Raw genomic sequence first — 10,911 nt, forward strand, 5'->3', positions numbered from 1 at the left:
TTATTTTGTGGCTTTCATCTTCTAAAGGAGAAAGTGGAAGGAGATTAATAGATGGTAAAATCAATTTTTCTGGTAGATGTAAGAAAGTAATATGTTTCATTTAAAGCAGAATTTTTTTGTTCACAAACAATTAAAAGTGTCAGGTCTTAAGTTTTATGTTCCAATTCTTTCACAAAATTCAAAAATATGAATACTCTGAAAGCCAATTTTAGGTTCTTAACACTGTATTAGCAAGCTATCAATTTGTGTATTCAGTGTTAGATATAGCTTATTGGATGAATATACATTATTATAGTATTACATGTATTAATGTTTTATGACTTTATTAAATATATTGATTATAACATTGAAAGAATATATATATATATATATTCATGCCTGTATATATTTACATATATACACAGTCTCTGTGATATTTCCTAAGATAAAACATAGCTACCTATGAGAAGTTGATGAGCCAGAGTGACTTTCACTGACATTCAGTTAGTTTTTCCTTAGCTGCCACTGGTTTTCCCTTTAGCCCATTTCTTGCCGTCATCCTTGGGAATGTCAATATTTGTGGAAGAAATTATTGAGTATGCTGGGTTTTTTTCTTATCAATTTCTACCACATCTCACTGCTTCACCTGTCCACCAACAGACCTCACCTCAGTAGTCCTCCTTCTCAGTGCCATTCTGTAACTGAATTTTTAAAAAATCACATTTCTTTGGCCAAATAAACTAATCCGTTCTCTCATTCTGACATCTACCTCCTCCAGTGGTTCTCTATTATTGTGCTCTGGAAGCCCTTTTTTTTTTCCAGCTTATATCTCTATCTTTTAAATTGTTTAAGGCCCTCGGGTATCTGGGTAGCTCAGCTGGTAAAGCATCCAGCTCTTGGTTTCAGCTCAGGTCAGGATCTCATTGCTCATGAGTTCGAACCCCTCATCAGGCTCTGCACAGACAACATGGAACCTGCTTGGAGTTTTCTGTCTCCCTCTCTCTCTGTCCTTCCTCCACTCATGCTTTTCTGTCTCTCTCAAAATAAAATTTAAATAAAATCAATTATTTCAGGACTGTTTTGATGTTTTAAAAATATTACTTTTGTTTTGCTCAAATTTGATCACTTTGTTTTACTTGTACAGAGAAATGTCTGGAGAACAGTTCAACATTATTCAGTATGTAGTGTACTCTGGGCCCAGAACTATGCTCACCATTTCAAAATAATCCTCTCATTATTCCTCAAGAGTGTGCTAAGTATATGGATGTAATTATTTCTTTGTCTAATGAGACAGTTGAAGCTCAATGAGATTAAGCCACTCAAGGAGTCTATATAGAATATTGGCAAATTGTGTAGTTTTACAGTTTTGCTTTATGTGTTTTGTTCACTGGTTTGTTTGGTTACTTGGTTGGTTGGATGTTAGTCCACCAATTACTAGTTTGTGACTTTGATCAAGTATTTATATCCTTGTGTTGTGTGAATGTAATTGGGTAATACACAAACACAGGTTAGTACAGAGCCTGATAACAATAAATGCAAAATAATTGGTGCCAGCAATGATTGTTATTAGCATGTTTTGAACGACTTTCTAATGTAGTTTCTGGTTTGTGTCCTAGTAACATTCTACCTCACTGAGGAGTTCATGGTTGAAATAGGACAGCAAATTAATTATTTTTGTGCATATCCAAGCAACTGGGACACATAATATATAGCTATATACTTATCAAACAAATCAGGTTGTGTTCTCCCACAACCTTATTCTTTCTTAAATCTGTGGTGTTTGTTTGTTTCATTAAACATACTGTAGTCCAGGAGTACCTGAGTGGTTCAGTCAGTTGAGCGTCTGACTCTTGATTTCTGCTCAGGTCATGATGATCCCAGGGTCCTGATATGAAGCCTCAGGATGGTCCCATGCTGAGCATGGAACCCACTTAAGATACTCTCTTTCTGCCCCCTCTCTGACTCACACATTCTCTCTCTAAACTAAAGAATAAAAAAATTAAAATTGAAAAAATACTGTATTCCATAAATCGAGTGTATGTCTGATGAACTTGTAAGAACAATTGGGCTGCACCAGACACCCCATCTCACTTTCCTTACCACCGCATCTGAAAAGAAATTCACAAGCAAGTTTATGGCTGAAAACCCAGTGGTGACATTCACTTTATACAAAACATTTCTTGTCTGTTTGCTGCACATAAAGCTCTTCAGTGCATGTTTCACTCTAAGAAATAATATATTCAGAAAAGTATCCTTAATTTAACATAGGCAAAAGAGAAATCACTAACAGCAGTAATTATAACTTGTCTACTATAAATTCATGAAATTAACTTTGAAAACAGATATATTTGCCTGTATCACTACCTGTTATTAATTCCCTTTTTTAATTTTTAAAAATGTTTTATTTATTTCTGAGAGAGAGAAAGACAGCATGAGCAGGGGAGGGTCAGAGAAAGGGAAACACAGAATCAGAAGCAGGCTCCAGGCTCTGAGCTAGCTGTCAGCACAGAGCCTGATGTGGGGCTCGAGCCCATGAACCGTGAGATCATGACCTGAGCCGAAGTCGGATGCTCAACCGACTGAGCCACCAAGGTGCCCCTATTAATTGCTTTTCTAATGAAATATCACTAATGGCAAAGCTAGGTTAGTTTTTTTTTTTCCCTGAGGTATGTCACTGACATTAAGAATTTTATTCCTGTTTCTTTTTGTTTTTATTAAAGATTTCTTTTTTTTAAAAATTTTTTAAGGTTTTTTTAAATTTATTTCTAGAGAGAGAGAGAGCGTGAGCAGGGGAGGGTCAGAGAGAGAGGGAGTCACAGACTGAAACAGGCTCCAGGCTCTGAGCTGNTTTTTATTAAAGATTTCTTTTTTTTTAAATTTTTTTAAGGTTTTTTAAAATTTATTTCTAGAGAGAGAGAGAGCGTGAGCAGGGGAGGGTCAGAGAGAGAGGGAGTCACAGACTGAAACAGGCTCCAGGCTCTGAACTGGCAGTCAGCACAGAGCCCGACGCGGGGCTCGAACCCACGAACCGTGAGATCATGACCTAAGCGAAAGTCGGACGCTTAACCGACTAAGCCACCCAGGCGCCCCTATTCCTGTTTCTTCAGAAGCATTTCTGACATAATTGTTTCTGTTTAGTTACATTAGTTTTTTATACGTATTTTTTCAAATTTGTTTTTGAAAATAAATACAGTAAGACCTTGATTTGAGAGCATAATTCATTTTGAAACCATGCTTGTAATCCAAAGTACTTGTATATCAAAGGGAATTCCCCAAAAGAAACGATGGAAACTCAGGTGATTCGTTCCACAACCCAAATATATTCATATAAAAATAAGTACATATATATTTTGTAATATGATACAATAATATAGAAAATAAAAAATATAAAGGCACACAAATTCACCTGCACTTACCTTTGAAAACCGTTGTGACTGGTATGAGGGAGACAAGAGAGAGGAGAGTTATTGTGTAGTATGACTTTCACTACCACTAAGGGAATCACTGCTATCTATTGACTCAATGGAACATTTTTCTTTTTGTGCAATTTCAACAAAGAACCTGCCCAATAACCTAGAATGAAACAAAGCATTCCTAAGCTTTCTCCTCTATGGAAAAGCACAGGACTTTCCATAGGTGCTTCAGAGTGACAAAAAAAAAAAAAAAAAAAAAAAAAAAAAAAAAAAAAACACTAGTGCCAGTTGTGGGCATCTTCTAATGTTCTGAAAAATCCCTGATTTCTGCCAAACACCATGGCCTGAGGCCAAGCCTTGGAGCAGAGGAGGCGATCACCCACAATCCCTCAATGAGAGATAGAGAGAAGATAGAAGAACTATGGGCTTAGTTGTGATCGTGTAATGTTCGGCATCACGTATTACTTGTATTGCAAGACATCACTTGTTTATCAAGTTAAATTTATTAGAAATGTTTGCTTGACTTAGGGAACACTCACAGAACAATTTACTCGCAATGCAAGGTATTACTGTATTTTATAAGTCTAACAAATAATAACATGTCAGTAAAGGAACTTTAAATATTTACCTAATATGAGTCATTTATATAACAGTATGGCTGAGAAATAATACTGCACAATTTTTAAATGGCTTCTGAAATGATTTCAATATTGGTCTCTAACTGTACAATTTGTCTTACATTTATTTAATCCCAAGTTGTGTTAGTAACAAACTGCATCTTGATATGAGCTCTCAGTGCCCACCACAACATAAACCGGCTTGTTCACATCAGGGACTCTTTCCACCAAATGGTTTGTCACCCTGGGCAATGTGAAAATCAGAAAGGAGAGTAACTTACTTTTATTGATATTAAACAATTTAGTAGGTATTTCTTGGGGAAGAAATCTTGTCTTTCAAAGACACCTCATATGCTGCCTCTGTGGTGTGGAGTGCCTTCAATTCTGCCAGCTCTAAGGCAGAAAGCATTCCTCTTTACCCTAAGCTGAAATAGACACTTCATAATGACTATTGGTTATTCTGTAGAAATGCTCACACAGTCCAATTTATCAACAGGGATGCTGGATACCATTGTTTGAGTCATTTCCCTGTCCCTTCCATTTAGCCAACAGACAGCACAGATTTGAGTCTTCAGGAAGAGAGAATAGAGCAGATATCATTTCAGTCCCAAGTTTGCTTTGAATCGGTAAAGCTCCCCAAGTACTTGGTCTTCATACCCAGAATGAGTACGAAATAAATTGTTGGGTTGAACCCACCTGTGCACAGAGATCTGCTGAGACCCTCTTCTGAGGTTCTGCGGGAGGTCTTCTTAAGAGTTTTACAAGTGTGTGAAGTCCCTGAAGACCTGCACACTGAACTAAGCTTGTTTATGGCTCCAGTCCCCACACATGAACACAGGAATCCCAGGTAAAGTTCTGATTCCCCAGGGAAGGAAAGACCAAACATTCAAGTCTCCACACAACACTTGCTCCCTAGAGTGAAAATGTGGGGTTAGCCTAGGGACACACGTAGGTGATCCTACTGAATAACAATCACGTGCAATGACTTCCCCTGTATTGGTTGGGAAGAGTGGCTGCTGGCCCTGAAGTGGAGAAAATCCAACAGTTGGAAAACACAGGATTCTGGCCCCAATGTTCCATTTTGCTGTGAATATTCAGAATAGAACTGACTCCAAAGCCTCCATTCAGGTGCCAGGAACACGTTCTGATGTTATTTGCTATAAAAATCAGATGATATACAGCATACATTCAAAACGTGCATCACTGTAATAAGACTAATTATCAGTTGTTTTGTTGAAATTCAGAAAGCCTTGTCTGATTGTTGGCTTTTAATTAAAATCATTTGATGGAAATTGCATTTTTCATATTATTTTGTGATCTTTCCTCACATAGGTATAAATATTGTAATTAAATAGTGATAATATTTTATTTTACTGTTTGTGTGGGATTTTCTAGTCTGTAAGATTTTTAAGTGAAAAGGGTATGTCTAAATAGTTTGCCTTTTTATTAATTGATTCTAAAATAATACCCAGGAAAGAGTAGGTGTTGAAAAGTTATTTGCTGACTTACTGACTGATGGAATGAATGAAGATTAAGTGAATGAGTGGATAAAATATTCATCTTAGAATTCTGAAACAAAATATGAGAGTTTGTTTTTAGCTCTGTCAAGTATCTTTAATGTGTTTTTAACTTTGGTAAAGAAATAGTGACAACTTGCACCTCATTCTCTAGAATATTCACAACCTTAGGGAAGGATGCAGTGTTCCTCTTCATATTGATGTTCTTAATATCTAACAAATTCCTAATATCTAAAAAAGGTGTGGCACAGTCTAGGCTCTCAAATTATTGAAATAAAAAATTGTGGACCATAATTAAGAAAAAATATATATGTATATATATACACATAAATACATATACGTATATATACATATATATATTTCCCAATTATGGTCCACAATTTTTTATTTCAGTAATGTATATACATATATACATGAACATACATACCTGTAGGAACATGAAGTATACCCTCATATTTATATATGAGCAGAGCCCAATCATGAGATCGACCTGAGCTGAAATCAAGAGTTGGACCTTTAGCCAACTGGCAAACCCAGGTGCTGATTTTTGTCACTCTTGAATATAAGTATGATCTTGAGAGATGCTAGTGCTTAGACCTTGTTTTCTATGAGAAATTAAAGCTGGTTGAATACCCCATGCTCTGGACTAAAAAAAAAAAAAAAAAAAAAAGGGGGGGGGAANCCTCGCAGAGTGTTAGTAACTCCAGAGATTTGAACATATTATCTACGTTCCCTGATCCATAAACTGGGATTGGATTGCTGCTAATGCATAAATCTAAAGATGGAGCAGAGTACTTTGAACTAGAGTCTAAACCAATGAACCATGGAAAGTAGATTGGGATTATGTGAGATGTGGCTTTGCTACCAATTAGATGGAAGTTGATCAAGCTAGTCAGATATTATTGTAATGTAATTTGTAATTGAAAACATTGTAGTCTATACATTCAATTAACATGGAGATTAAAGAAAACAGCATGTAACATTCTAAAGTAAAGGTTACATACATATATACCTATGTGTGCATTGGTATTGTATCCATTAGTATAGCTTCTACATATAAATATGTGTGTATATATTTATGTGTGTGTGCATACATGTATCAGCAGGAACATACTAAAAAGCAAATGGATGATACGTATATTCTCCATATGAAAACAATGTGAGTAGAGTGTTTCCTCTGACCTTTATTTTAAAATATCCAGAGAGACAAAAATACATTAATAAACTAAAAATATTTTCATCATATCTTCTTGATATTGAAGTGCAGAACATCACTCTCATTTTTTAATTTAATTTTTACTGTAAAAATATGCATCATTGATAAATCAATTTTTCTTGAACACTTTCTGCATAGCTTCTTTTACATCTTTGTTCCTCAAACTATAGATGATGGGATTCAGCATGGGAATCACAATGCTGTAAAATATTGACACGATCATGTCATGATCGAAAGCATAGCTGGAATTAGGTCTCACATACATGAAGAGAACAGTACCATGAAAAATTGACACACCAGTTAGGTGAGAACCACATGTCGAAAAGACTTTTCTTCTTCCTTCAGCAGAATGCATCCTCAGAATTACCAACACAATGAAACCATAGGAGATCAGGACTATCAGTATAGTAGATATCTCAATAGATCCCGCAAAGTAGAAAAGTAGAAGCTGGTTTGTGTGAGTGTCAGAACAAGAAATGGCAAGGAGAGGAGGGATGTCGCAAAACACATGTCTAATTTCATTGGATGCACAGAAGGACAGGCTGAATGTGGCCACTGTGTGTACAGAAGCATGCAAAATGCCACCCACAAAGGAAGCAACGATGAGTGGCACATAGACTGTGGGTGACATGCTCACTGAGTACAGGAGAGGGTTGTAGATTGCTACATAGCGGTCATATGCCATTGCAGCCAAGAGAAAGCATTCTGTGGTCCCAAAGGTAACAGCAAGAAACATCTGTGTTGCACATCCAGGGAATGAAATGACTTTCTTCTTTGACATGAAATCTACTAACATATTTGGGGTAATTACTGAGGAATAGCAGGCATCCACAGATGATAACACACTCAAAAAATAGTACATGGGATTGTGGAGCCGGGAATCCCCAATGACCAATACAACCAGTCCTAAATTTCCCATCAGAGTAAAGAGGTAGATTGTTAGAAACAGGAAGAATAAGATGATCTGTAGTTCAAGTTTGTCTGTGAAGCCCTTCAGTACAAATGCAGTAACTTCAGTGACATTCTTCATGTTGATACTTCATGGAACAAACTTGAAGACATTCAGAAAATAATAATTTATTCACTAGAAAAAGAATAAATAATATTGTGACTCACTATTTTAACTCAAGAAAACATGAGGTATACCCTCACATTCATTTTTTGGCAATGTGAAATTTCTCAGTTGCAGATCAGAAGACAGTGACAAGATGGTGGGCCAAGTGTTCATGCCACTCACTGCAGAATCAAGTGGAAAATATGGGTGTTCACTCATGGATTGAATTACTTTCATTTCTAAAATGATCATGTCAACTGGCTAATTTGCCACTGCATTTTATTAGCTGTTTTGTAATAAAGCACAGTAAATTGCCAAGTGACTGGCTAAACAATGATTTCCTTTGACATCTATACATATGAGAAAGTTTATCAGAATACAGACACTGGAACAAAATCTCAGGATTCTAGACCTTTCAGTAATTGTATAAAATGGTCTGCTATAATCTATTTACCTGTAGAATGAGAATGTTAGTACTTATTTTACAATATTGGAGCAAATGCTGAAAAACAAAATATGTTAATAAGATTGAATCTTTAAAACTATGTTAAAATAGAATGTGTTAAATTAGATTTGATCTACAAAGTAGCAGACTCTTGAGTGGTAATATTTTATGAAATAATCTCTAAAGTTTTTCGAGCTCTATAAGATCTTGAGTGTATCTGACAGAACTAATTACAATTATTTTTCAGGATGATAGGACACAATTAAAATAAGCAATTATATGACCATTTATATTTCATTCAAATGTATTTCTCAAACACTTGACATCACACTGTCCTTCTTTGATGAGATGGTTGGTCATATTATTACTCCGGATACCTAAATTCTATAAGCTGTTGGCTCTTTCAAAAACTGGGCTGCAAAAAGGAAGAATTGTTCTGAAATATATTTAATACATTTTGAGTATTATTCTTATCTATGTATTATTTATTACCTAGTGAAATAACAATTAGATATTTATTATCTAAGAGTCACAACTAAAGCAGTTCATTAAAAAAATAGTAATTCAAATATAACAACAAAAATAAACAACGCATACATCAAAACAGCATATTCGAGAGCAAAAAAAGTAGGAAGAAATGAAAAAAATGACAAAAATCTTTCGTGGGTAACCTCACTATTAAAAAAAATCAGAGTCAAACCTGTACCTGAATCCAGAGTTTCAATTATATAGCACAAGTTTGAGGACAAATTTTATTGAAGTAAGTTTTTAGGGGTTTTTTTCTTCCTTCCTTCCTTCCTGTCTCTGTCCTTCTTTCTTTCTCTTTCTCCTTTTCTCTTCTTTCTTTCTTTCTTTCTCCTTTTCTCTTCTTTCTTTCTTTCTTTCTTTCTTTCTTTCTTTCTTTCTTTCTTCTTTTTCTTTCTTCTTTCTTTCTCTCTGTTTTTTTAAATACTCATATGAAATTCAAGTCAGTCTTCAGAGCACATGACCTGTTGCTAATAAAAATGTGTATTCTATTTAAATTCATAATGGAAGTCAAGCTTTTGTTTCAATACATTAACATGGATCCCATCAGTAAGAGAAAGAGCCATTTGGATTGGAAATAATGATGGAAGCAGAAGGAGGCACATCCCAAAAACTTTCTAGAAAAGATAAATCAGGAATGCCTAGAAAAACTGTCATCAGAAAGCATTTCCATAGGATTATTGGAGAGATAAAAGACAAGGAAAACAAAGAAAAAAATTTATACAAAACATCAAGAAGGCAGATTTTAGGTTGATTCTTATGTATTAAAAATAAAAATATAAACAAAATGAATTAGACCCACAAGCTATGTACTCTAATTAACTAGCTATTCTTAAGTAGTTCTATTATTATAAGATGGTTTTAAATGTATAACTGAATTAAAATGTCTTAACTTGATTGAGAAAACTTCATATAACTGAACAGATGTTGGCACAGTGTTCATTTAGACAAAGGGTAAAAGAGTTTATGTACATGAGTTATAAGCACAATCAAAAGAAATGTAATACAAACTTTGATGAGTATGATGAAGTCTATTTCTTTGAGTGTGACTGGGAGTCACAAGAAAAATATCAGCCCAAATACAATTCTTGCGATCAGTTCAATGATATGCCCTGTTCAAGACAAGACAACATTTAGAATCTGAAAGCATGTGTTCATCGGCCAGGATCATGATTTTTTTTAAATGTTTATTTTATTTTTGAGAGAGAGAGAGAGTGCACAAGCAGGGTAAGGGCAGAGAGAGAGAGGAAGATAGAGGATCTGATGCAGGGTTGGAACTCAGGAACAGTGAGATATGACCTGAGCCGAATTTGGTTGCTTAACTGACTGAGCCACCCAGGCACCCTCAGCCAGGTTCATGATTAAAAACTATGTATGATGTTAGGCTTTCTATCCAAACTTTACTTTTCTTAAAAATAGTAATGTATTTGAATGATGAAGTAGACAAAATAATATAATAAAATACAGCCAGGCTGACTATTTAAATGTATAAAACAAGAAGTACATAAAACAAATTTAAGATCCCCATATGATTGAATGTAATCAGATATACTTTTTAAAACATTAGCAAATATTGGGTCACAAAATTAATATTTTAAGGAATCACTGAAAAGTATACATTTCCAGAGTCCTGAGCCAGATAATTCATTCTTCAGCTACATGTGATATATTTTTTAGTGATTATTTTTCTAATATCATATTTAGAGAGAGAGAGCGAGAGAGCATGGGAGAGGCAGAGAGAGATGAAAACAGAATTTGAAGGAGGCTTCAGGTTCCAAGCTGTCAGCACAGAACCCACACGGGGCTTGAACTCACCAGCTGTGAGATCATGACCTGAGCAGAAGTCGAATACTTAGTACTCTGAGCCACTCAGGAACCCCTATTTTAGTAATTGTTAATACACATTAAAGCATTATCCTCTCAGGATTAAATCCAATGACTTCTATTATAATTATGTTATTATTTTCTTACTCTTTAAGTATCTGGATTATTCTTTTTTTCTTAAATATTTTTATTTATTTCTAGGAGAGAGAGAGAGAGAGACAGCGTGAGCAGGGGAGGGTCAGAGAGAGAGGGAGATACAGACTCTGAAATAGGCTCCAGGCTCTGAGCTGGCAGTCAGCACAGAGCCCGACGCGGTTGCCC

General features: G+C 35.3%; 1 protein-coding gene across 1 annotated transcript; it reads right to left on the reverse strand.

The window, feature by feature from the left end:
- Nucleotides 1-6,851: 6,851 nt before the first annotated feature.
- On the reverse strand, nucleotides 6,852-7,772 carry LOC144236071 (olfactory receptor 5T2-like). The gene has a single exon (XM_077769675.1). It carries the CDS (start codon nucleotides 7,770-7,772, stop codon nucleotides 6,852-6,854), a length of 921 nt encoding a protein of 306 aa, XP_077625801.1.
- Between the last annotated feature and the right edge of the window lie 3,139 nt (nucleotides 7,773-10,911).

This window comes from Crocuta crocuta, unplaced genomic scaffold (genome assembly GCF_008692635.1).
Source record: "Crocuta crocuta isolate KB4526 unplaced genomic scaffold, BGI_CrCroc_1.0 scaffold1652, whole genome shotgun sequence".
NCBI classification, from domain to species: Eukaryota; Metazoa; Chordata; class Mammalia; order Carnivora; family Hyaenidae; genus Crocuta; species Crocuta crocuta.